Here is a 25305-nt window from a genome sequence, read left to right as displayed (position 1 = left end):
CTGGCCCGCCCCGTGCGCCCCGTCGGGGCGGCCGTGCCCGTAGACGGCGCTGCCGAGCCCCGGCCCGGCCCCGTCGGGCTCCGCCGGCCCCTTCCGAGGGGGAGGCGCCGCTGCCGCGGGGCCGAGCTCGGTTCCGCCGCCCCACGGGGCTGCTGGATCGGTGAGTGCGGGGGGGGCCGGGGCCGGGATCTCGGGGAAGGGGGTGCGGGCAGCGCCGGGCACCGATGGCACCTCCGGAGCGTGCCGTGCTCGGGGTGCGGAGCTGGGGATGGGGGTGCAGGAGCAGGAGTGAAGGAGCAGGGATTGGGTCTGCAGGGGATGGGGGTGCAGGAGCAGGGGATGGGAGCTGCAGGAGCAGGGCTGCAGCTCTACCGGGGGTGCCCAGGCGGGTGTTGGGGTCCCCGTGTTGCCAGACCTCGGTTCCGGGGATGCTGAGCGGGGCTGGGCACAGGGTTTGGGGTTTCCTCCCCGCGCTGCAAAAGCCCAACCCAGGAAATTCTTCGTGGCAGCCTCTGAAACCCTCTTTGTGCACTTGGGATGTTTAAAATGCCTTCCCCGGCTGCGGATGTGGATGGGGGGTCTGGATGGGGATGGGGGGTCTGGATGGGGATGGGGTCCTGGGATGTGGATGGGGGGTCTGGATGTGGATGGGGTGCTGGGATGTGGATGGGTACCCTCCTCCTGCTGCCACCCTGGGGCTGTGCTGGTGGGGCTGGGATGGGTCCTGAGGGGACCGGGGATGCCAGAGCTGCCCATTCCCATCGATCCCATAGAAGCAAAGCGCTGCTGCAGACCCTGTGCTGTTCCCAGGGGATGCTCAGCATCCTTTACCCACATGGGTTTGCTGCAGGACCAAGGGCTCAGGGGTTGGTTCTTGCCTCCCTGGTGCGCAGCAGGATCCTCCCCTCGCCAGCCACATCCTCCCCTCAGACCCCTCTGCTTTGGCCAAACCAGCACCGGTTTCCTGCCTTGCCCAAGGCTCCGGTGACGGCGGCTGCTCCATCCCCTGCAGCCACAGCCTCACACCCCTCGGTGCCAAGGGAGCACTGGAAGGGGAGGAAGACACCGGGAGCCTTGACTGGGAGCACTGGGGCAGCAAGAGGAAGCTGCCGGCACCAGTGGCAGCACCAGGACGTGGGTCCCTCCCCGGAAGGAAGGAGCTGTTGGTCTCCATCACCCCGTGCAGGGTGCAGGGTCCTGCCCTGCCCCATCCCCTGGCACCCGGGGGGTCCTCACGCTGCAGACCCTGCTCAGCCCCCCCTGCCATGCCCATGAGCATCACCCTGCCCGGGCCTGCCCCATGGGGCTTCCGCATCACAGGGGGAAGAGACTTTGGGAAGCCCATCACGGTCTCCAAGGTAGGAGCCCCCCACGGGCCTGGGGAGGGATGCAGGGGAGGGCTCCATACTGGGGATGCTCCAGGAGCGGATCCTGTTCAGTGTCCTTGAAGGATCCTGCTCCAGGGGGATGGGTGATGGTGGGAATGGGTTCATGGAGCTTGGCAGGGCTGGGCCATGTTTCCAGTGGGGAACACAATGGGAGCATCCTGGATTCGGGAACCACCACGGAGGTGGCTGTGCCCATCCATGTGCTTGGGCACAGTGATGCATGAGGGCTGCATGATGCATGTGTGGGCCTAAGGGGTGGCTGGAGGGGGGGGAAGCTGCCCCAGCACCTCCAGGATAACACCAGACCCATCCCATGTCCTGTGGAGGTGACGGAGCAGGGGAAGGCAGCCATGGGTGACCTGCGTCCAGGGGACATCATTGTCACCATCAACGGGGAGAGTGCAGCAGAGATGCTCAACGTGGAGGCACAGAATAAGATCAAGCAGAGCCCTGGGCAGCTCCGGCTGCAGGTGGAGAGGTGGGTGCTGAGCTGGGTGCTGAGCTGGGTGCTGAGCTGGGGGCCCATCCACGGCCGAGCCGGTTGTGTTCCCTTCCAGCAGCTCCTGGGGCTCTGCCATCCCCATGGAGCCAGTCCCGGCTCTGTAATTAAGGCTCAGGCAGCGCTGGCAGCCGTTACCCGGCCAACTGGTCCCAACTGGGGCCTGGGGGTGCTGCAGGGGAACCATGTGTGCAGGAGCCACCATTCTGCCTTGGTCCCCAGGTCCCCGGTGCCACCTCCCAGCCACACCAATGGGGACACCTCACCGAGGCCGGCAACCCGCTTCCAGGTGAGCCCCCCCCACAGCCCCCGTGTCCAGGACCCTCATCCAGGGCCGGTTCCAGCTCCTGCATCTCCCTCTGTCCCCAGGATGTGCTGTGGATGCAGGAGGAGACCCCGGGTGCCTGCAGAGGCTCCAGCTCCACATCCTGCAGCCCCGTGCCCGGCAGTGGAGGGTGAGGCTGGACGGGGTGGGCAGGGTCCGGGCAGCACAAGGGATCTGATGGCTCCATCCTCTCCCCACAGCTCACAGCTCATGGAGGACATCACTTGTCCCGGTCTGTGCCAGGTGAGCAGGAGCTGGGGCTGTGTGGGGCCAGGCAGGGCTGAGTGGGGCATCTGTGCAATGTGAACTTGGTGATCCCGAACCGGCCCCTTGCACCCCAAAACTGCCGCTGTTTGCACCCCAAACCCATCCCCTTGCACCCAAACCCATCCCTTGCCCCCCGGCCCCGCCGCTGTTCTCATCCCTGCTCATCGCATCCAGCACCACCTCCCATCCCCGGGGCCCTGATGCTTCCCTCTCCGCCTGGACCGGTCCGGGGATGCCGCGGCTGCCCCTGCCCCCCCCGCGCTGGTTTCGGGCGGCTCCGGTGCCCCGAGGGGCAGGCGCCGGCTCCAGGCTCGGCCGCTCCCTCCTCTCCCTCCTCTCCCTCCTCTCCCTCCTTCCTCCTTCCTCCCTTCTCTCTCCTTGTTTTCCAAGCCCAAACCGGGAATAGCCGCAGCCCTGGTGCTCCCATCCCGGCTGCCCTTGGCCATGGCCCTGCTGCCCTTGGCTCCCTCCTGCCTCCCCACATCCGGGTTTGCTTTGGTGCCACCCCAGAGGGTCCCTCCCTGCCCCAGAGCCCCCCCCATGGGGGGTCTGTGGCCGGACCCCTGCCCACAGGGGCAGCGAGGGGCAGGGCTGCCCTTGGACCATGTTTGTGCCACATCCCAGTGCGGGCTGGCACCGGGTACTGGTGGGGATGGAGCCAACGGGCCCAGCTCCACCCGTGCCTAAGTTTAGCTCAGCCTGTGGCCCACAGAGCCCTGGGGCTGTCCCTCTCTGCCCCTGCAGGGTCCGGGCATGGGGCTCCTCATCCCCACCCGGGTTTGCATCCGATGGCAGCTGCAAGGGAGGGGACGGACACAGGAATGAGGTTACCAGGGTGGGAGCAGAGGGATTTTGGGTCACAGCCTGGTTTGGGTTGGAGGGAGCTTAAAGCTCCTCCAGCTCCAACCCCTTCCATGGAGCAGCTGCTCCAAGCCCCTGTGTCCAACCTGGCCTTGAGCACTGCCAGGGATGGGGCAGCCACAGCTTCTCTGGGCACCCTGTGCCAGCGCCTCAGCACCCTCACAGGGAACAGCTTCTGCCTAAGAGCTCAGCTCAGTCTCCCCTCAGGCAGGTTAAAGCCATTCCCCTTGGCCTGTCCCATGCCAATCCATGGAGCATCCCTGCATCCCTCCTGGGGACCCCGCATCCCTTTGGGGACCAGGGCTTGGAAGAAGCCCTTGGGCCCCATGTGGGTGTCCCCATGTGGGTGTCCCCATGTGGGTGTCCCCATGCTGTGGGGCTGCTGCAGCACCTGCACCCCCTGGTACCCAGCTCCTCACCCATCTCCTCTTCACCCTGCAGGAGCAAGGAAGCCTCAACAGCTCCCTGGGGTCTGCGCTGCCTCCACCCCCCCGCCCCCCCTCACCGGGGCTCGGGGCCCCCCCAGACCCCTGGGAGCCCCCCGGGGGGGGGCGCAGCTCTGCCTGCAGCAGGTACGGGAGCCCCCATCCCCACGCACCCATCCCCATGGGGTGGCTCCGCACCCATGGGTGCTGCAGGAGCCCGAGCAAGGGGTTAACCCCCTGCGGTGCAGGCCGGGCTGTGGGAGGGCTGGGGCAGGCTGGGGCAGCTCCCAGGGCGGAGGAGCCGGTGGGGGGGGGGGGGGGTTCGGGTTCAGCCCCACGGAGCGGGCGCTGGAGCCTCCCCCGGTGCCACTGCCGCAGCCCCGGCTCGGAACGGGCCATGAGGCGGCCGGAGGAGGACTCGGAGGTGCGGAGGATGCTGCAGCAGAGCCGGGAGCCTCGGGCCCCGCCGCAGTCCGGATCCTTCCGCCTGCTGCAGGAGGCGCTGCGGGACGAGCCCGGAGGTGAGCGGGGCTCGGGGGGGGGCTCGGGGGGGGCAGCGGAGCGGCTCTGACATCCTCGTGTCCCCCCCGCAGCCCCCGTGCCCACCGCCCGCAGAGCTGCGTCCGCAGCCCCGAGGCTGCCCCCGTGTGAGAAGTGCGGCTCCGGCATCGCGTGAGTGGGGCCGGGGGGGTCCGGGGGGGGGTCCCGGGTAGGGGGGTCCGATGGTAACGGCCCCGTCCCTTAGCACGCAGGCTGTGCGCATCCGGGACGGGCGGTACCGGCACCCATCCTGCTATGCCTGCGCTGACTGCGGCCTCAACCTGAAGATGAGGGGACACTTCTGGGCCGGGGACGAGCTCTACTGCGAGAAGCACGCGAAGCTGCGTTACCAGGGCCCCCCTGCGGTGCCCCCCCACTGCTGAGCCCACGCACGGGGCCGTGGGGAGCTCCCCTCCCCCAGCAGCCCCATTGGTAGGGTTGGGGCTGGGGGTGGTGAGCTGCAGCTGCCCCCTTTGCCCCTGCTGTGTCAGTGTGTGTGTGATGAGCTTGGGTTAGTTCTCAGCCTGGGTTGCTGCAGCCGTATGCGCCCAGGGGCACAGCAGGGGCATAAGGGGGGGGCACAGGGGTGCTTGAGCACTTAGGTACCGGAGAGGGGCTGGCACCGCTTTGTGCACTGACTGCAAAGGGCTTCTCCGAGCTATTAAACCAGATCTCTATATAAAGATAATATATACTTGCTCTACTCCCGTGTCTGGTCTGTGCAGGTGGGGGGGGGGGGGGGGGCAGAAGCATCTTGCACCCTCCCAGGGCTGGGGGGATGGATGCAGGCAAGGACCCCAAAACCCTGGTGCCTGCACCCATAGCAGCAGGGGGGAGGTGACGCAAACCCCCTGCCCCAGGGCTGGGGGGACCCTGGGGGGTGTTGGGGTTTATTGTGGGCTGTTGGCAGCCCTTTATCCTGCAGGGCTCAGGTGGGCTCTTATCGCAGCTCTCCTCCCTTCGTGCCTGTTTGCACGGGGATTGGCCCTGCTGCTATCAGCAGCTCCGGCCCGAGATTAGGAGAGCCCCGACCCCTTCCCACGTCCACATCCCACATCCCAGGATGCGCATCCCGGTGGGGGCAGCCCAGCCTTGGTGCCCGACCTGTGCCTGGGGTGCGCTGCAGCCCCCGTGCACCCCCAGCTCGCACCATTGAGACACGGGATGCCCACAGCCCTTTACTGGCAGATACGGGGGGTCCCTCCTGCGGTGCTCAGCGCTATCCGGATGCGGTGGCTTTTAGACCCATGAATGGGGCCGGGGGCAGCTCGGGCAGGGGGCGGCCCCCCCCCGCCCTGCCCCGCCCCGAGCCCTGCCCCATAAAACGGCGCAGGAGCAGCGGGGCCGCCCGGTCCGCCCTGCCCGGTCCTCCCGGTGCGTCCGGCCCCGTTCCCGGTGCCTCCTTCGGGATGCTCCGGCGCCGCGGAGCCTTCAGCGTGGAGCCGCTCCGGGGTGAGTCTGTGACCCCCGGGGTCTGGGGACCCCCACGCAGCTTGGGGGGGTCCCCATCCTGGGATGCTCGTGCAGGAGGGATGCTCTGGGGTCCCTGCTCTGGGGTCCCTGTGTTGGTGCTGAAAGGGTCTGTAGGGGTCTCCTGATTCCTGTCCCCTTGCTGGGAAGTGCTGCGGATTCAAACCAGGTTTTGCCTCCCACTGTTGGGCTGAGGGGTCTGTGCCTGCACTGGGGTCCCTTTGAGGTGCTCTGCGTGCCCTCAGCTTCGGCTATGCTGGGACACCCCCCCCAGCACCTGGACTTGGGGGGACCCCCAGAGTGGCTTTGAGCTCTGCCCATGATGGGACCCCCCTGTGCCCCCCATCCCGGTGGCGATGGGGGGAAGCAGCCCCATAGTTCATGGTGCCACCCGGCACAGCCCATGGGAGCTGGGTGTGTGGGAGCCGCTGGCCCACGGCATTGCTGGAATTCGAGCTGCTCAAGGCTGGGATTGTCCCTCTGCAGCATCCCGGACCCGTCCCCATAGGGGGTGTACAGTGAGAGCCTCCAGCCCCTGGGTCAAGCGGTTTGGTAGGAATTTGGGATCGAATCCACCCCAAACCCAGAGTGAGGTTCCCCGATGCATCTGGCATGGGGCTGTCGGCTTCTCTGTGCCCAAACAACCCAGTGGGGTGGGAAGGGAGCCCTTAACCACCGGCTCAGCCAGTATCACCCATCCCAAAGCCTGCAAGGAACCAGTTGGGAACCAGTCCTGTAATGAGGTGCTCTGGATCCAGGGCCTGTCTCCGGCTGGGGTGGTTATAAAAGGGAGCGCCGGGAAGCACACCCGGCCCTCGGCTCCGGCGCTTGGGATGTGGGGTGGCTCCCGTGCCGGCTGGAAGAGGAGGTTCAGCTGCTGTGAGTGCATGGGGGGGTTCGGGGGGGGCAGCTCAGGTTGGGTGCCCCCGAGGTACCAAAGCTTCGCTCCCCACCTCCATGAGCCCCTTTCTGCTGTGGTTGGGCCGGGTTGGAGCCGGGGTCCCTGTTGATGTGATGGGGGCTGCATCCCGGTGGTGCCCCCCATGCTGCGGTGATGAGTGCGAGGAGCCCACGGTGGGGGAAGGATGGAGCCCATGGCCTTGCAGTGTATGGGTTTGGGTGATCAGGGTGCAGAGGACGGGCACGGGACCGTGTTTTGGGGAGCAGCAACGCGCTGCCCTCCTGCGAGCATCCCTGTCCCTGCCAGGGGCTGTGGGGACCCTCTGGAGAGGAGTCCATGGGCAGCTTTGCTTGGGGGTCAGGGCTGGAGCCGCTGGGGGCTGTGAGCGGCTATGGGGCCGTGCCCGGAGCCCCCCCGGTCCCAGCGCGTCCCCTCTGCCCACAGATGGTCCCTGGGAGGCGGCAGAGAGCTGCGTGGTCCACACCTCGGCCAGCGTGTACCGACGGCTGCAGGAGAGCCCTCGGGGGGCGCTGAGCCCCCCCCGGTGCGACTCGGAGGACTCCGGGCTGGACATGGGCAGCACTGAGCACTCCCCGTCCCCCCCCGCCGGCTCCGAGAGCCGCTTCCCCCTGGACGGGCTCGCACCGGAGCGGACCCCGGTCACGGAGCCCCCCCGGAGGCCGGCGCAGCGCAGCCGGAGGCAGCGGGTGCTGGGCCGAGGGCACCGCGGGGCCGTGAAGCCCCTTCGGGAGCCGGAGGAGCCGGCACCGGAGCCCCCCGGTGGGGCCGAACCGGGGCAGGGGCTGCGGTACCTGGAGCACGTCTGTCAGATGCTGGAGCGCTTGGCCAAGCTGCAGCAGGACAACCGGCTCCTGCGGCAGCAGGCGGGGGGCGCCCGGAGCAGCCGCCCGGACACCACGGTGAGGGCCGGCAGCGGGCGGGGGGCGCAGGGACCGGGTGATGCTCGACGGGGGCTACCGCAGCTCACGTCCGTGCTGATCCTCACCTACAGCACAGCCGGGATGCAGCCGGGAGGAAGGGGGAAAGGTTCCGGCCGCGCTCCTGCTCGGACAGCCAGGCTGCAGGTGAGCAGGGTGGGATAGGGGGGTTTGGGGGTTCATGCCCTGCTGAACCCCCCCAACCGGCTCCATCCCCTGTCCCCTCGCAGCCCCTGATGCTGCCCCGTGCCGCAGGACATGGGGGTACTCAGCCAGCTCCCCCAGCCTGCTGGACCCCACCGACAGCGCAGCGGCTGCCCCCGCACTGGACAAGGTAACGGCTGTGGGGGGGCTGTGGGGTGATGGGGAGGGGGTCCCATGTGTGCCCCCCCCGCTGACCCCTGTGTCCTCCCCCAGGACGGGCGCTCGCACTGGGGGCGGGTGAAGGAGCTGCTCACCCGCCTGACCCGGCGCTCGCTGCGGGGGGGCCGCTGCAGGTAGGGCCGGGGCCGGGGGGGGTCCTGCTCCTGCTGCTGCCAATGGATGGAGGAGCCGTGCTGCACCCATTGTGTCACACCCTCTGTATGACGTCACACCCCGCTGTATGACGTCACACCCACCCGGGGCCGGCCCCCGGCCCGATGCCCCCCCCCCCCCCCCTCACTTTTACCCCCAAATAAAACTCTTTTCACTGCTAAAAAGGCGGCTTTTGGCCGGGTGACGTCATGTGCGGTTGGGGGGGGGGGGGGGTGACGTCACTCCAAACGCCGACGTGACGTCACTCCAGGACACGTCACCACCGCATCACTTCCGGCTGCTTTTCTCCGCTCCTTTTGTCCTCCCGGACCCGCTCCCATCACCCGGAGCCGGCGGCTCCGGAGCCCCCCCCGGGTCCTCCCCTTCGGGACCCGCTCCATGGGGCAGGACGGGCTCTGGGGGGGTGCGGGGGGGGGGGTGAAGCTTGTCCCTCCCCCCTTCTCAGGGAGGAGGGGAACGGGGGTCCCGTGGGGTCCGCACCGGAGAGCCCCCCCCATCCCTGCTCCTTCCTGATGATTTCCTACCGGGATTTGAGTTCCCATCCCAGCAGCGCATCCCGGAGCCTCCACCGAGCCTCGGGTATCCTCGGAGCATCCTGCATCCCAGGGCATCCTCGGAGCATCCTGCATCCCACAGCATCCTTGGAGCATCCTGCATCCCACCGCTCTTCCCGGGAATGGTGAGTGCTCATCCTCCCTGGGCACTGAGGGCTGGGGGGGTCTCTGGGAGTGGGATGGGGGATGCTGGAGGGGTTTGGGTTCTTGGATCCCTGTTTCCCCCTCCCCAGCAGTGAGAAGAGGGTGGGTTTTGAACCTGCCAGGGGGGAGATCGAGGGGGGATCTTGTGTTCATCCCATGCCCCTTCCTTTACCCTCCACATGGGAGATGCCCGGGGTGAGGAGCAAAGGGCAGGAGGGGCTCGGGGAGATGCTCAGGACAGGACGGGTGCCCCATCCCCTTTCGGAGCACTGAAACTCACCATGCCCTGGCCATGCAGTGAGTGCTGGGGGGGTATTTGGGGTCAGGGAGGCCCCAGCCCCGCGGGCATAGGGGCTGCTTTGGGGTGAGCGGCTCAGAACAAGCTCGGATGCCCTCAGTGCTGTTCTCTGCCTCCAGCCCCTCTGCGGTGCCAGGGGATGCTCCAGCAGCACCCACTGCCCCACAGGAGGATGCCTGACCCCATAGGAGGATGCTGAGGATGGTCTGGATGATGCTGGTTCTGCTTTTGGGATCAAGGTGAGGAGGAGGATGGGGTCTTGGCATGGGGGCCTGTGGCTCCATTCCCTTGTGATGGCCCCACTGTCCCTGGATCACCTGGAGCAGGGGAAGGCTCCCAAGCACCCAACGAAGACAACTGAGGTGTGGATCCAGGTGTGTGCTGCTCCTGGAAGGGTTAATTCACCCGGTTTTGGGGGAAAGAGCACAGGTTTGGTGTCAGCTGTCAGTTGTATTCAGTGCTGCACTGGCACTGGGATGGCATCTGCAAAACCTGGTCAGGGGTCTTGTTCCCAGCGGGAATGTGGGTTTTGGAAGGAAGGGGATGCTCAGGATGCTGCAATGTGACTGAGTCTGCCCCGTCCCTGCCGGGGAGGAAAGCAGATGCTGTGCTTATCGTTACCAGTCCCCATCCTGGGATGGCCTCATCCTGATGCTGACCTCCTCCTGATGTAGTTAGTGGCCGTTCCCTTGGTATCCAGACGGGAGCAGAGTTTGTGCTGCTGGGGTTGTTCCCATCGGTGCAGCTCCTCTGGAGCTGGAAGGACAGCAGGAGGAGCTGATGGCACAGAGCAGGAGGAGCTGATGGCACAGAGCAGGAGGAGCTGATGGCACAGAGCAGGAGGAGCTGATGATGGCACAGAGCAGGAGGAGCTGGTGGCACAGAGCAGAGCAGCTCTGTGGCTGCAGGCGATGGAGGAGCCGGGTGCTAGGGAGGATGCAGGGGGTGTCTGAGGGCTCAGGTGGGTTTAACCCAGCGGATGCTCAGCACCAATCCTGCCATGGGCCTTTGCTTTGGGGCTGGTGCAGAGTCTGCAGAGCCCCCCCCATGGCACATTGTGGTCCTCGCATGGGTTCAGCTCCTTCGTGGCAGTTAAATAAAGCATCCCTGCTCCGGGTAACCGTGGCAACCGGGTTTATTTGGCTTAGACCTGGCCCGGCATGTGATGCGGTTGGGAACAGCCGAGGGGAAGGGAGCTCCTGGCTCCATCCCAGCAGCGACCACATGGGATGCAGAACATGGCCCCGGGATGCTCTCGTTGGGTCCCTGCAAAGGCCTGGACATTCACCAGCCCTCCCATGCCCTGTCAGGGCTCTGATCCCATCCAGTCCTGGGAGGCTTTATGTGGGTCCCGCTCCCTGCTGGGATTCCTGGGGCACCCTGAGCACTGTTCCTGCCATGCCACAGGGTCTGCTTTGCCAACCCCAGGTCCTGGTGATGGGGATGGAGCCTGGTGCCCTGGGTGCGTTCAGTGCTGGTGCTCTGGGGCTCTCGGCCTCCTCCATCCTTCACCCATGTCTGTCACAGCAGCCTGAGGCTCTGGACCCGAACCCTGTGATGCTCTGGGTGCCCTCTGAGCCCTGTGATGCTCTGGGTGCCCTCTGAGCCCTGTGTCCATGGGGACCGAAGGGAAGAGGAGCTCCTGGGTGGGTGCAGGGGTGATGGGCATGGAGCTGGCACCGGGTGCAGTGGGTGAGTTCTGCTTCCAGGGATGCTGCTGCCTCCTGTCCTGCCCCACATCTCCCCCAGCCCCGCGGTGCTGAGCCTGGCAGCACACTGAGGAGCACCCAGCTCACCATGGAGACCACGGCAGGGTAAGGCTGGGATGTGGGTACCAGAGCTGCCATCACCCCTCTCCTCTCTTCCACACCAATGGAGCAGCAAGCAGCAGGTCCCCACCAGGAGATGTCGCACAGCAGGGATGTGGATGGCAGCACCATCCCCACAGGCCTGGATGGGATCCCAGGCCGGGCATCCCTCGGGATGTGCAGGGTTTGCATTGAATAGAAACCTCTGAAGCAGGGAGGCTGGTGTGTATTGGAGGCAGCGCATGGGACACCCAGTGCTCCCAGTGGGATGCTCCACATGGGGACAGCCTGGCCGGGTTAGGATGGAGGGACCCGAGCAGGGGCTGGTGCTCACTGGGAGGCTGTGGATGCGGCTGTGCCCATAGGGCACCATCACCTCCATAGGTGCCCCCAGCCCCTTGTGCTGTGTGGCAGCAGCTGCTCAGGATGGGAGGGCTCCTGTGCCGGATGCGGCTCCAGTTCCTTGTGTTTGAGTGCAAATCCCCGTTCCTGGGGTTCTTTGTTCCCTTTGGGCTGCTCACCCCCTCGTCCCCCCCATATCCCCCCATGGGCAGTGGCTCCTGGGGGCTGTAGAGGCAGCAGTGGTGCTGGCTCCGGCTCCCAACCAGGCTCCGCTGCTGCCAAGACCTTTATTGGAGACCCCCCCGTGCCCCCATCACCCCCTCCCCGTGCTCCTCCCTGGGGCTGAGGTCCCCTTCAGTACCCCTCGGCGGGCACCCCCTGCACCCCATAGCTATGGGGCAGGGGTCCTATGCCCCGTTCCCACTGAAACCAGGGCCTCTGGAGTGCGGCATCACTTGGTGCTTGGCATGGGAGGCGCGGAGCTTCCATCGCCCCCTCCCCTAAGGCACAAAAGGGGGCAGGAGCTCCCCCACCCTCCTGCCCCATGGGGAAGGGGCTGGGGGGGCTCCTCCCTCCCCTCTGACCCCCCCATGGGGGGCAAAGCCCTCCAGGGCTGGATGCTACCAGCGGGGTGAGGAGGGCAGGGGCAGCCCCACTGTGCCCCCCACCCCATCCCCAGGTCCTGACAGCGCCACGGGGGGGGGGGGCAGAGGGGTTAAACCCCCCCCGACCCCCAAGTCCATCCCTATGGGGCGCAGGGGAAGGCCCCAGCCCCGGCTCAGTCATCAGCCACGATGGAGAGAGCCCTGAGCTCACTGAGCTTGGCATCGTTGTCGCGCTCACGCTGCTCATCACTGAGGCCAGGCCGGTCGATCTGCGCCGTCAGCTCCCCAAAGATCTTGTGCATCTCGGTGTAATAGACAACCTGGGGGGCAAGGGGAGAGCTGGGGGGGGGGCAGCGCATGGAGCCAGCCCCTTGCTCCATCACTGCTGAAATAGCTGCCTCCCATGTGTGAAATCCCCCTCCCATTCCCAAGGAACGCGCTGCCCTTCCCTGCTCCTTCCCATCTGGAGCCCTTGCCAGAGCCGGGGTCCCCCCGTGCCCATCACCAGTGCATTGGGGTGGGAGCAGCCCCGCAACAGGTCCCTGCTCCCGGCACAGGAGCATCCCTGGCAGCACCATCGCCTGCATGCGGCAGGGGGAGGGGGTTTAATCATGTGCTAATTAACAGCACCAATTAGTGCTGGAGAGGGAGCCAGGGGGTCAGCGCATGCAGATGGCACCGGCTGCTGGTGGGTGCAATGCGGAGCTGTGGTGCTGTGCCCCACACGAGGAGGGTGATGGGGAGGCCTGGCCTAGCTCTGCCAGGGAGGGATGGGGAAGTGCTTCACAGTGTGGCCCCCATCTCACACCCGAGGCTCCGTGGGCCCCAGTATCAGCCCCAGCATCCCCAGTTTGGAGATGTGGTCTCCATGGAGACCAGCTCCCCTCATCTGGCTCAAACGATGCTTGTTTTGGGCAGGGCTGAGGGGCGATGCTGGGGACCCACAGCCCCCCCCCCTGCAGCCGGGTCACCCCAAAGCCCCCTCAGCCCCACACAAGCAGGAGATGCTGAGTGCACTGGTGACTCCCATCCCCACCATAAACCCCCTCCCATTGCCATGGGGGGCACAGATCCCTGCAGGAGGGCTGCAGAGCTGGGTGCCGGAGCTCCGGAGCAGCGCTCCATATCCAAAGCAGAGCCCATGGTTTGGGTGCTGCCCTCCCCACCATCCCCATGCCAGTGGGTGCTGCCGGCTCCTTGGGGATGCTCTTCTCCCCCAGTAGACCCCAGTGCCTACAGCAGCATTCCCAGTGCTCCGCCATTGAGTGTCCTGTGCTTTACCAACGGCATTCCACAGGGATCGATCCCCTGGAGCTTTGTCCCATCACTGCCCCTATGGCTGGGGGGATGCACCCCAAACTGATGGGCACCAGCACCGCAGCAGTGGGTCCTGCTGCCTGCTGCTCAGTACTTTTCCAGCTATGGACACCATGTGCTCCGTCCCCATCCCATCAAATCCCATCTCCAAGTCGCCTTTGAGACGGAGCCAACGGCCCCAATCCACCTGTCCTGAACTAATCCCACTGCAGGACGCGGTGTTCTCCCGATTGTCTCTGGACCAGGCTGGCTACAGCCGGCAGCGCCTGTTTACAGCAGCCCTACACCAAACAGACCCCAGAGCTGCTGCCAGCACCGCTGAGGCTCACCCCAAACCCAGCTCCTGCCCCCATCCCATTGCATCCAGCCGGGTATCGTTTTCCAGCTGGAAGCGCTTCCAGAGCTCACACCAGGCTCCAGATCTGCCCCTTTCATCTCTATGTGGCCACTTCAAAGCCCTCAGCCAGGGAATTCTTTGCCGTGGGTGGACACAAGCATTTGGGGTTGGATGCTGCAGCCCTGTGAGCCCGGGGGCAGCCGGCACCGGCCATGCTGTGCCATGGGAACCGGGCCGCCCGCAGCTCCTTGGGTCACAGCCACCCTAATGCTGCTCCGAGTGCGGAGCCAGGGAATGCAATGGGATGAAGGCAGCTTGGAGGGGGGGGCACCTTACACTGGAGCAGGCCTTGGGCTGGACCAGTCCCTCCCATCACCTGCACTGGTGGGATGTGGATGCTGCCGGTGCTGCTCCTGGTACCCTGGCTGGTTATTGCAGCCCCTTGCAATAAGGAAACCCCATGCAGTGCCAGGCTCCTCAGCTGGAGCGGGATATGACCAGACCCCAGCCGAGGCACAAAGAACTCCTTAGGGAAGTGCTGAGCTCTCCTCCCAGCACTGGGAATGCCGATCCCTGTCCGGGGGGGGAGAGGGATGTGGCTCTGCTGGGGTTGGCAGGGAGGGTGGGATGTGCCTCAGCATCCATCCGGGATCAGCTTCAGTCTGGTCCCCAGCAGAGGCACCAGCTTTGCTCCAGGTGTTACCAATGGGATTTCCTGACCAAAACCCTCCCTGAACAAGAGGAAAACTGGAGGATTCCCGGGAAGAGGGTACGAACAGGGACCCGCTCCCTGCTCCCTGCTCCCCCAGCCCGACCCAGGCAGAGCACAGGGGACAGCCCAGCCAAGGACAGGGGCCAAGGGAGCTGCCAGGGGATCACAGCTCCCAGCCGGGAGCCAAGGGCTCATCCAAACCAGCCACCCACCAGGGCTGGGGGCAAAGCCAGAGGGGCTTTGTGGTGGCTCCAGGGAGTCTGGTGCCTTGGCTGCCGGAGCAGCATCCCCAGCACCATCTGGAAGGGGAATCAGTGCAGGCTGAGGTGGAACTCGTGCTCCCTGCACCTGCTCCAGTGTGAGGTGCCCATGGCTGGGGCTGGGGGAGCTTCTGGGCCCTTTCCAACCTGAACCATGCCATGGGAACCCCAATTCCACGGTGCCAGAGCTCCAAAGCGGGATTAAATCCCAGCCACGCTCTTCTCCAGCCTAAGGGTGAGAGGAGGAGGAAGGTGGTGGGGCAGCAACAAGGCTGGAGGGTGGAATTAAACCCAGCTGTGGTTAACTTAGGCCACCCCTTCCTGCAAAGCCACAGCATGGAGCTTACACAGCAGCCTCCTCTATTCACCAGCACACACCAGTTCTGGTTACCCAGAATCACAGGCTGGAAAGGGCCTGAGGATCACCCAGGGGATGATGACATCCTGGATGGGCAGGGACAAAAGAGACGGTGAAGATGAGCCCTCAGCATCACAACATCCCAACCAAGTTCCAACCCTGGGCTCAGGACTCAAGGAGACAACAACCCCAGCTGAATACAGCCATCAAATGCCAGAAGATAACGTACAAGGGGGACCTGAAGGCAATCCCATGGACAGGGACACCATGTCCCTGGTAAGAGGCAGCCCCATTGAAACCAGCCCAAACCACCCTCGAGCAATGGCACTGTGGGTACCACCAGGACACCCAGGCAGGGCCAGGGCCTCACCTGAGCCCGGACCAGTGCCTCGAAGCTGGGTGTGAAGTAATCGATGCGGCTGCTGTAGAACTTGGGCATCTCCTCCAGGAGCTGCTTGTTCTTGGCTTCAAAGTCCTCCCGGACCGGCCGCAGCTCCTCACGGGCCTGCAAGGACAGGGATGGGGAGTCAGAGAGCAGCTTCCTTTGGGGGGACCTGCAGTGAGGCTGCCCCACATCAGCACCGTGCTCTGTCTGACCCAGGGACAGCAACCGGCTGAAGGATGGGACCAAACCACAGCAAAAGAGATCAATGGGATCCATGCAACCATCACCTTGGTGGGACCAAACCATCAGCAACAGAATCAATGAGACCCAAATGGAGGCTTATGGAGCCTGCAAAGCAGGGGACACCTAAAGAGGCTGCTGCAGGGCTCAGGAGCCAGCCTGCAGAGCATCCGCAGCCACATCCGTGTGCCCTCACCCTGCCATTCCCAAGAGCATCACCAGAGGATCCTTCCCCCTCCATCATTTTCCCTGCCCGTGACCTTCAGCTCAGCGCTGGCTTCTTTAAACAGAAGCGTGGGGAGAACGGGAAATGTCTGGAGCTGGTGTGGAAAAGGGCAGGAGGGGGTGGGCTGTGAAATATCAGAGCGGTTTCAAGCCTGCCACTTAATCCCAGTGCCATTCCAATGGGAGAGCCATGGAGCCGCGCCTGCTCCGTGCGACAGCCCCATGGAGGTGGCGGCAGGGACAGAGCTCCGGGCTTGGCAAAGCCTTCAAGCACATCAGGTCCGGGAGGGAAATGCCCCAAGTGCCATGAAATGAGGTCCAGTCAGGATACAGGGACCAGCAGCAAAGGGAAGATGTGGATTTGATCCCATTTCCCATCCCATGTGGGGAGCAGGCGGATCCCCCAGGGCCAGGATTGCTTAAGGCTCCTGCAGGCATCGCAGCCCAGGCAGTGGTTGGACTAGGTCTGGATTTGGGGGGGATTAAAGCTCCCACAAGTTTGTTGAGGGAATAACTCAAAGGACAAAAGCATCCCCGGCTTCCAGCCCCAGCTTTAGTGTGCCGGGCTAAGGGAGTAAGCTGCTTACTGTGAAATCACAGGGTTCTTTTGTTAGGGGCTATTCTTTAACACAAAACTCAGTTTTTGTGGGGAAATCCATCAGAAAAGCTGCTGAGGAGTCAGGGAATGTTCTGCGGGAGCAGTGGGTTTGGGGAGCAAGAATGAATGGGGAGAAGCTTTAAGGGAGAGCAGGAATACATCAGATTTCACTGGGATTTGGGAGAGAAACGAAGGTGTCAGAGCCTCCCCAGAACCAACCCCTGTGGTTTCCCAAGGCCAATTCCCTGCAGCAGGTGGGAAGCAGAGAGCTGGAAACTCTCTGATCTTCCCCCTATTCCCACCCAGCTGCTCGCTCGGACATGGAGGTCAGGGGGAACCCCTGTGCATTGACCTCCTTCAAGCATCCCACCTCCCATGATCCCATTTGAGTCTGGAAAACTGGTTTTTGCCCTTCCTGAATGCTGGAATCCACATTTATCAAGCACCTATCAGAGGGGTTTCTGCACCAATAAAACACATCCCTTCCAAAACGTTTTCCTTCATGGATCTCAAGCACCAGGAGCTCTTCCCGAGCATTCCCAGTGTCCCTGCCTGTGCTCCGGCTCCGGGAGCATCCTGGTACCTGGTGCAGCTTGGCAAGGACAGGTCCAGTCCTCTCCTTCTCCTCGTACTTCTCCACCTTGGACTGGAGGCGCTTGTAGTCCTGCAGGGTCTGCTCCCGGCGCTTCACAGCCATGTTCAGGCTGGGGAACACGCTGCTGAACCTGCACAAGGGAAGGGAAGGGCTCAGGGTGGGATATCCCGGTTGGATGCAGTGAGATCCCATGTGGGAAGCCCCAAAGAACACAGGATTCAGCCCAAAAACACCAGGTTTAACAGAGCCTGTGCCAAGCACAGAGGTTTTCACTGTGCTCTTCCAAGGGGCTGGAAGTGAGGATAACTCAGCTATGGGCACTGCCAGGGGATGGGGTCGAGAGGGGAGCTGGGGATTGCTTTTCCAAAGGGCAATCCCTGGCAAAGGATGGGTTTAATAATATCATATTAAATTAACTGTATTAAATTAACATTAAATTAATATTGATATAAATAATATTAATAGTAATGGTAATGAAGCCAAGCCTGACAAAAGCACTCTGACAATCCCAACCTCGTGCCTTTACCCTGAGCTTTTCCCATTAATTCCTTGTTTTCCACAGTTTTCCCCCCCTCTCCTGCAGCTCCTGTATTGAGGAGCACGGGGGCTGCCCTAGCTGGGAGAGGGCACCAAGCAAAGCACAGAGACAAACACGTTTTCCTCCATAGGGACTGAGCTAGTGAGGAACTCCCCCAGTCCCAGGTCCAGAACAGGAATGATGGGGCAGAGGAGTTAAAGCCAAACTGCAGCAGAAGTCAATGTGAGGCTCAGAATAGAGCAGCTCAGGTCTGGGGATGGTTCTGGAGCTCCTGAACGTGACACAGGGGGAAAGCCACAACTCCCAAACTCAGTAAATGAGATTCCAGCAGAGGGGAAGTGCTGGGCTCTGGGCTCTGGGCTCGGATGGAGTGGGTCACACAACCTCTGCATGCATTCATTCAACCTCCACTCACCATGGGGTCAGTTGGGGGGTCAAGGCCAGGAACTGGCTGTGAGGAATGCAAAGGGGAGAAGTGAAGGAGAAGGGGGAACATTTGTGTCCATGCATTGGTGCCCCATGCAAGCAGTGGTACCCGAGCATCCCTCCCTGGGAGAGGAGCAGGAACACATCCCTGCAGTCCTGCTGCCCAGAGCCACCCAGGGCTGCTCCCGACCCAGCCAAGCAGAGCTCTCCGGATGCAATTCCCCTCTCCACAAGAGGCTGTTGCTGGAGGAGCAACCTGTTAAAGTCATCAGGGTGCTGGCCCAGTGTCACCCCACACCCAGCTGCCCGGGAGCAGATGCTGCTGCCCTGACATGGCTTTTTATGGTATCCACATGCAGCTCCCATTATATTCCAATGCACGTCCGGGCTGCGCTGGGCTCCCATGGACTCGGCAGCTCCTGGGGCTGCTGTCAAATACCTCCTCCCTCTATGGAAGGGCCAAAAATACGCTGGAGAGGGCTTAGGGAGACTGGGATGGGCAGTGAGGGCTCTGTGGGGAGGGGAAGGGGTCTCCTCTGTAGGTGCTGAGGCGCTGGCACAGGGTGCCCAGAGGAGCTGTGGCTGCCCCATCCCCTGGCAGTGCTCAAGGCCAGGTTGGACACAGGGGTTGGAGCAGCTGCTCCATGGAAGGTGTCCCTGCCATTGGAAGTGGAGGAGCTTCAAGCTCCCTTCATCCCAAACCATTCCATGGCTCCAGTACAACCAGCAGCAGGACCAGCCCAGCTCCCCAGGCACCACTGATGGTGCCCATGCTTTGATCTGCGTCCCGAGGAGCTGAGCTCACTCAGGGAAGGATGCTCCTTCCTGCACTGATCCAGACTGAGCCCCCGGCTCCATGTGAACCCCCAGCACCTGAAACTGCCCTGGGGCTCCGGGAGAACCGTTCCTGGCCCCTGCTGAATCCTGCCCTTGCTTCTCGCCCTGTGTGTCCAGAAATAGGAGCTCAAGGCAATGCCAGGGCTGGCAAACCCATGTGGAGGGCGACAGCAAGGGCCTGGCTCCTGCCACTGCCCAGCTATTCTGATGGCTTAATACAGAGCAGCCCCAGCGTCTCCACAAGCATCTCATGCATGTTATTTACGAATGCTCCTCGTGCAATGCCTGCCCCAGAGGCTCCACTGAGCCTCCAGGAGCTGCTGCATCCCCGGACACATCCCTCACCCTCCAGACCCTGCTTGGGACGATCCCAAAGGTTTTCCAGAGCCCTTGGCCGAGCACAGCAAACCTTGGGACAAGGACCCTCAGGCTGCACCAGCCCCTGTGGAGCTGATGTCTGAGCAGCTACAACCAGGCTCTAGCACTGGGGAAGCCTCAGGAGCAAACCCTGCTCCTCTCACCCATCCCTCCCTGCTGCACATGGAGCAGGGTCAATGCCTCCTGTTGCAAAGCACTCCAAGACCCCCCCGCATTCAGTGATGGACCCAGCTCCATCCTCTCCATACACTCCTGCTTTTATAGGGGATGAGAGGCTGGAACCACCCAAGATCCCAGCATCCCCACTCTGCTCCTCCAGACTCTGTCACTACAAAGCAAACTGAAGCTGGTCTGCAGTGGGCTCAGTGCTGAGAGCAGAGAGGAGGGAAGGTAACGCAGCAGTGAGGGCATTAGAGCCCCCCCGCCAGGAAAGCAGCTTGCCCCATAAGCTGCTGTTGTTCCCTGTCACTTTTTAGGGACGGGGATTACAGCACAGGCAGCTTAAGAGGAGCAGGTGAGGGGAGATACGTGGGGATAAGGAGAGCACAGAGCACAGGTTCCCTGCTGCCGGGGATGTCCTGGTGCGTTCCCTGTGGGATGATGGCTCAGCCTTGGAAAACTCACACGATTCCTGCATCCGGAGTCATCCGCTCACCTCCCTGCCTATGGCAACGGCCCCGAGCAGCCCATTGCCTCCTCTCCATCCCTGATGCTCACCCTGTGGCTGCCTCCAGCCCCCATTGTGGTGGCAACGCAAGGGAGCTGCGAGGGCTTTGGCACAAGGGATAACCATGGAGCTGTGGGATTGGGTTGTGTTGGAAGGGAGCTTAAAGCTCAACCAGCTCTGCCACAGGCAGGGACCCTTCCACTGGAGCAGGGTGCTCCAAACCCTGTGTCCCTGTGCCAGGGATGGGGCAGCCACAGCTCCACAGACAGCCACAGAGCAGAGCTAGAAATAGCTCTATTTCTAGCTATAATATAGCTATAATAGCTGCCTCAGCCCTAGAAGTAAGGGTAAACCCTTTATTTCCCCCTGTTTCCAGTGTCCCAAGCACTCCCATTGGCAGCCCCATGAGCTGGGCTAGGCTGGTATACACATGCGCTCTTCCTTATGGATAATGGCTCGGATAATGACAGCAAAAGGAAGCAGACAGGATGGCATTGGACAAGGATAAAGAGGAATAACAGAGCTGGGGAGCATGAGGTGCACAAGAAAGCTGCAGTGAATGGGATGAGGACGGAGCCTGCAGAGGCACAAGGGCAGCTCAGCCAAGGCCGGAGCATCTGGGCTATGCTGGGGGATTCCTGCCATTCCTCAGCCGTGCCCACACGTCCGTCGTGGGCCTGTCCACCCACCAGGAAGGGGGAAATTGAAACCAGTCCTTCCTGGGGCCGAGAGGAACAGGAGCAATGGGGCCGGGACACGGAGCGAGCTGGGATTAGGCAGCAGCAGGAGGGGGCAGCAGCCATGTGGGAGCTTTGAGCACCAAATCCTCATTAGGGGCTTGTTAAGGACATGAAAGCAGCTTTTCCTGCTTCCGGGCCCCGGCTCCCCTGCGGCTGCTCCGGGCAGGCAATGGGATGGCAGGGAGGGAGCACAGTGCGAGGGGTCACGGTAACAGCAGGGGTATGGGAGGAAGATGCTGATCCCCCCCCCACTCCAGCTCTATGGATCATGGAATGGGTTGGGAGGGACCTTGAAGCTCATGCTCCCATGCTCCGAGCCAAGGGGATGATGCCATGGATGGGCAACCACATCACCCAGATCACAACATCCCGATCACAACATCCCGATCACAGCATCCCGACCACAGCATCCTGATCACAACACCCAGATCACAACATCCTGATCACAGCATCCTGACCATGGCATCCCGATGCTCGGGAAGGTTCACACAGCTCCAGTCTACCCCTAGTCCCTGACTCATCCCAAACACTCATTGCTCACCCAAGCCCCAGTCAAGAATGGGAAGGGTCTCATTAAACCCCAGCTGCTTTTCTCCCTCTTTTGCCCCAGATGCCCCGATCTGGAGTGAATTCAAGCAAGCATCTCCTCATCAAGAGACCATCGACCCCTCCTGGGCTCCCCCAGCTCCTTGCCCAACCACACTGCAATGGGCAAGGGCTCACCCGGGCTCTGCTCCTGCCCTGCACTTACACAAGTGATTCCCAAAGGCTTCCTGGGGTGCCCACAAGGAAAAGGACTGGAACAATGTGTGCCTCCACCCTCCACTGCTGCTTTCCTTTACATGCTCCAGCAAAGGAGCCAGGGTCTGTCTGCATCCTACCAGCCCTGGACAGCTGAATGGAGATCCGAAGGCACATGTGCCTCTGATTACACTGATGATAATTGCCTGCATTAAACTTATCTGTTTCTTTGACTAACAGAACTCCAAGAGACCACCAGTGAAGATGTAATAAAGTGCAGCTGCTGGAGCAAAAGCCTCTTTTCTAGGTCAAAGGCAGTTTGGGAGAGGCCAGGCTGGGCGAGGGGAGAGATACCTCAGTGGGAATAAGAGCTCCTCAAGGCAGCTTTCCTTAATCTGGAACTTCCATCCCAGCACCGTCGCTGGTTTATCTCCAGCAGGACAGGGCAGGCGCAAGCTCTGCACTTCTCTCCTGCATCTCATTAGCCTCAAAACGGAGCCTTGGGCTCCTCAGAAACGTTCCTGGCTCCACAGCTCATCCATGCACACAGCTCTGCTTGAAAGGAGGCAGAAAGAGGCAAGGGAAGGGAGAGGTTTCCTCGGGGGGGGATGCAGCCCCTCCGAGCATGAAACCAAAGCTGTTTAGAGCACACAGCCACTGCCTGCGGGTGCCAAAGGGCAGGAAGGGACAGAACACCAGGAGTGAGTCCCAGTTTAGGAGGCTGCAGAGAACTGTGAACACTGGGATGTATCCGGGTGCTATGGGGCACATCCTGATGCTCTGGCAAGCACCAGCGGGGAGATGAGCATCACTTTGTGAGGTGAAACCTCCCAGCCCTGCTCCAGTGGAAGGGGTCCCTGCCCATGGCAGGGGTTGGAACTGGGTGAGCTTTAAGGTCCCTTCCAATCTAAACCAGTCTGGGATCGATCTCACATCGCTGCCTTAACCCCCTTCTCCACCATCTCCATCTCGAGCATCACAAGCCAAAAGCTGCACAAAGGCAGGGCAAGATCAGCAAGGTGGAAATGGCTTTATTGCCTTGAATTAAGGTTTAAAGCAGAAGGCAGGCTTTGCAGGGAGAGGTATTATCCTTCATTGCATCAACTAACACAAGTTGGGGAGGAGAAAAACAACAGGAACATTTCAGAGACACAAGCCCTTCCAATTTGAACAGAATGCTGGAAGAAGCAGTTAATGTATCTTTCATGAGGACAATCTCGATAATAAGCAACACAATTCCCCAGCACAAGCCTGCCTTTTTTCTGCTTTCTTTTCTTTCTTTCTTTCTTTTTTCCCCCTAAATGAGCATTTCTGGTCGTGGAGAGACGACCAAGGCAAGGCTTGAGTCACGCAAGCATCCCCGGCCAGCACAGCACAACCTCTTCCTTCCAGGGCAGGAACAACAAGCAAACAAGCAAGCAGCCACCCTGGCTGTGTCACAGCCGAGCTCAAATTGGTACTCGGCAATTTGCACCACTTACTGTCATATTAAAGTCATTTGGGTTTATTTTCGCTCGCTCTCCGTGTACCACAACAGCACATCCGAGGATGGCAGCAGACGATGGCACAACTGCAGCCCTGCCATTGGGAACTGTTGCTAACAGCGGTGCAGGCAGAGGGGAATCGCACCAGGGCAGAGCATGGTGCTGAGCGCTGCTCCAGCACCACAATGGGGGCAGATGGAACCTGCCCCATGGCAATGCTCCAGCTCTGCTCCATGGGGAGGTGCCTGGAGCCAGGTTGGCTCTGGCACACTCCTGTGATGGGTGCCATGGGGCTCCCCTCCAGAGCCCTCCTGCCCCCCTGCACCAGCTCCAACACCTCTCCCTCTCCTGCATGGACATGGAAGAGCTCTCAGCAAGAGCAAGCTCCTACTTGGTTAGTTAGGAACCTTCCATAGGAAGGATGCTTTGGGCCCCAGTGGAGCTCCCCAGCTGATGGCTCTCCTTCAGCAGGAGCAGTGTTGGTAGCAAGCAGCACAGGAATGGAGGGATGTTGAATACCTGAATGCATTCACTAGTACTCATTCAGGTGTCCTTTAAAGTCCAGATGAAGGCACTTGGCAGGCTCAGATGCAAGAGGTCTTCCCCTTTGCTACAGAGCAGGAGTATGGACTCAGCCAACCCATCAGAGCCCTCCATGCCCCAGCTGCCAGCCAAGGAGATGCTGCTCTGCCCCAGGGATGTGAACTATTCCATCTTTAGGAAGGGCTCATTTCTAACCTGCCAACACCTCCTTCGATGATCACATCCCTGCAGTACATGGGGATGACAAACACACAACGTGGCTCATAGGACAACATTGGTACTTACTTTTTCAAAGGCTCTATGACTGTCTTTTGGATCTGATTCACCTGTTGAAAGCAAATGACATGTCAGGCTTGTTGAAGCAGCCTGTCTGCCCAGCAGTACATGTTTGCACAGTGCCTGCCCTAGGATGACGTGGGCTTCTGAGTGCAACCACAGTGCCCGTTAACCAAAAACCAGAGAACTTCTCCCATGTGCTCGGGATGAGCTGAAATTCCCAGTTCAACCAGAGCCAGGAGAATCAGATCAAAGAGAAACTCCAGTGGGAAGCATCTTGGAGATGATGCCAAAAGGAGGGAGGAAGGGGGAGATACCAAGAGCTCCACAGCATCCCCTGCTCCCCCTCCTGCAGCCAGACCCACATTCACCTTCTCCTGGTTGAAGGAGTCCATCCTCTTCATCGCCGTGTCGAAGGCTGTGACCATCTCCAGGAAGCTGGGCTCCTGCTCACACAGGGGGTTGGAGAGCAGGTCTGAGGAGATCTTCACAGCTGACTTGGACATGGCTGCGGGCAACAGGAGAGGCAAAGGAGAGAGGAGAGGGTCACTGCTTTGTAAGGGGGCTTGGAACCGGATGGGCTTTAAGGTCCTTCCCAACCCAAAGCCATGCGGGATGCTGTGTGTCAGCACTGCCTAAGGGTGACCAAAACCGGGGCCCTGAGCTGGGATTCAGCACAACCTCCCTGCTGGCTGAGGGAAGAGAAAGGAAGAGGCACCAGTTCATCCCCATAACCCCCAAGCTGCTGGTACAGAACCAAGCCTGAACCGCTCCGGGGTACAGCTGTGATGGGGCCACAAACTGACACCAGGCTTCTGACAACCCTCTCCTCTTAGCAACATGTAGATGGCTCTTTTAATACACCTTTTCTCAACAGACTATTAAGTGTCACTCTCAGGCTCACGGCAGCTCTTCCGCAGGGAGGAAAATCACAGTCCATTAAGTCTTTCAAATGGCTTTACAGAAATACGTGTATTTAAAGGGGAGTTAGTGCTGGGAAAGGACCAGAATGACAGCACTCAAGACAAGGTTTTACTCCTGGAAAGCCTGGACACGAGCAGCACTGACACAGCTGCCTGAGCCCCTTCCCTCAAGGAACTGCATCCTGTGCCCCTGAGACCAACCCCATGGACCAAGGGCAAATGTGAAGTCTCTGCAGAGCTGATGCAGCCTCCAAGAAACCCAAACCCCTCCTGGTCACACTCAGCTCCTGCCTTGGCGAGCGCTTGTGCCTGTTTTCCATTGGACACATCTCTCTCCAAGGGGAAAGCTCAACCCCACTGACAGGAGTGCTCTAAAGGAGCAATAGGGCAGTGAAGGTCCAGAATGGAAACCAGGAGAGATTCACCCAAAGGCATTGACCAAAATCCACCTTTTTCATCAGCACTTTGCTGGAAGCAGCTTCAGCTCCGAAGCCGGATGCTTGAGCTGTGCCACAGAGGGGCTTGGAAAGCTCCTGCTGCACTCACTCAGATCCTGCAAGTTAAAGTCCTCTCAATAATGGGGTTTAAGATCATAAATCAAGGGGTTAAACATTCCGACTGAAAGGTTACACACAATTATACAGAGCTCAGAAGCTGAAGAGCTGGGAACTCAATGCAGAAGGAGATGCTAACTATGGGATAACAAAGCTACCGTATCCGTCTATTATCCAAACATTAAGGGTTTAGGCATTTAAACCTTTAAACAGATGGGATATAATCCATATGTGTGACCACATCTGAGGAGGGATTTGTGCCAGAACGG

The 25305-nt window shown here is 61.5% G+C and overlaps 3 protein-coding genes across 7 annotated transcripts in view; 2 read left to right on the top strand and 1 right to left on the bottom strand.

Moving 5' to 3' along the window:
* The first annotated feature begins 63 nt into the window (after positions 1 to 63).
* Positions 64 to 5006, top strand: PDLIM2 (PDZ and LIM domain 2). 5 transcript variants are annotated; one of them, XM_034070605.1, is made up of 10 exons: positions 65 to 160; positions 1013 to 1358; positions 1715 to 1866; positions 2110 to 2176; positions 2257 to 2342; positions 2413 to 2455; positions 3782 to 3912; positions 4144 to 4286; positions 4359 to 4437; positions 4511 to 5006. In XM_034070605.1, the coding sequence occupies exons 2-10, from the start codon at positions 1266 to 1268 to the stop codon at positions 4686 to 4688; spliced, it is 972 nt and encodes a 323-aa protein (XP_033926496.1). In that variant the 5' UTR covers positions 65 to 160; positions 1013 to 1265; the 3' UTR covers positions 4689 to 5006. The 5 variants fall into 5 exon arrangements, with proteins under 5 accessions (XP_033926499.1, XP_033926496.1, XP_033926498.1 ...); XM_034070607.1 differs by having other exon boundaries at positions 90 to 160; positions 851 to 1358; XM_034070606.1 differs by having other exon boundaries at positions 93 to 160; positions 955 to 1358.
* Positions 5007 to 5662: 656 nt separating this feature from the next.
* On the top strand, positions 5663 to 8285 carry C18H8orf58 (chromosome 18 C8orf58 homolog). Its single transcript, XM_034070478.1, has 6 exons — positions 5663 to 5757; positions 6534 to 6654; positions 7121 to 7596; positions 7689 to 7761; positions 7845 to 7948; positions 8032 to 8285. Exons 2-6 carry the CDS (start codon positions 6609 to 6611, stop codon positions 8113 to 8115), a joined length of 783 nt encoding a protein of 260 aa, XP_033926369.1. The 5' UTR covers positions 5663 to 5757; positions 6534 to 6608; the 3' UTR covers positions 8116 to 8285.
* Positions 8286 to 11623: 3338 nt separating this feature from the next.
* Positions 11624 to 25305, bottom strand: part of BIN3 (bridging integrator 3) — a 30596-nt gene continuing 16914 nt past the window's right edge. Inside the window, exons 5-9 of the mRNA XM_034070409.1 lie at positions 23931 to 24067; positions 23569 to 23609; positions 16918 to 17059; positions 15257 to 15391; positions 11624 to 12222 (exon numbers count right to left, since the gene is read on the bottom strand). Of these exons, the coding sequence (XP_033926300.1) occupies positions 12076 to 12222; positions 15257 to 15391; positions 16918 to 17059; positions 23569 to 23609; positions 23931 to 24067 (602 nt within the window). The 3' untranslated portion in view covers positions 11624 to 12075. The remainder of the gene's footprint in view (positions 12223 to 15256; positions 15392 to 16917; positions 17060 to 23568; positions 23610 to 23930; positions 24068 to 25305) is intronic.

The sequence above is a fragment of the Melopsittacus undulatus genome, chromosome 18 (assembly GCF_012275295.1).
Source record: "Melopsittacus undulatus isolate bMelUnd1 chromosome 18, bMelUnd1.mat.Z, whole genome shotgun sequence".
NCBI classification, from domain to species: Eukaryota; Metazoa; Chordata; class Aves; order Psittaciformes; family Psittaculidae; genus Melopsittacus; species Melopsittacus undulatus.
This window is presented reverse-complemented; position numbering and strand designations above follow the sequence as displayed.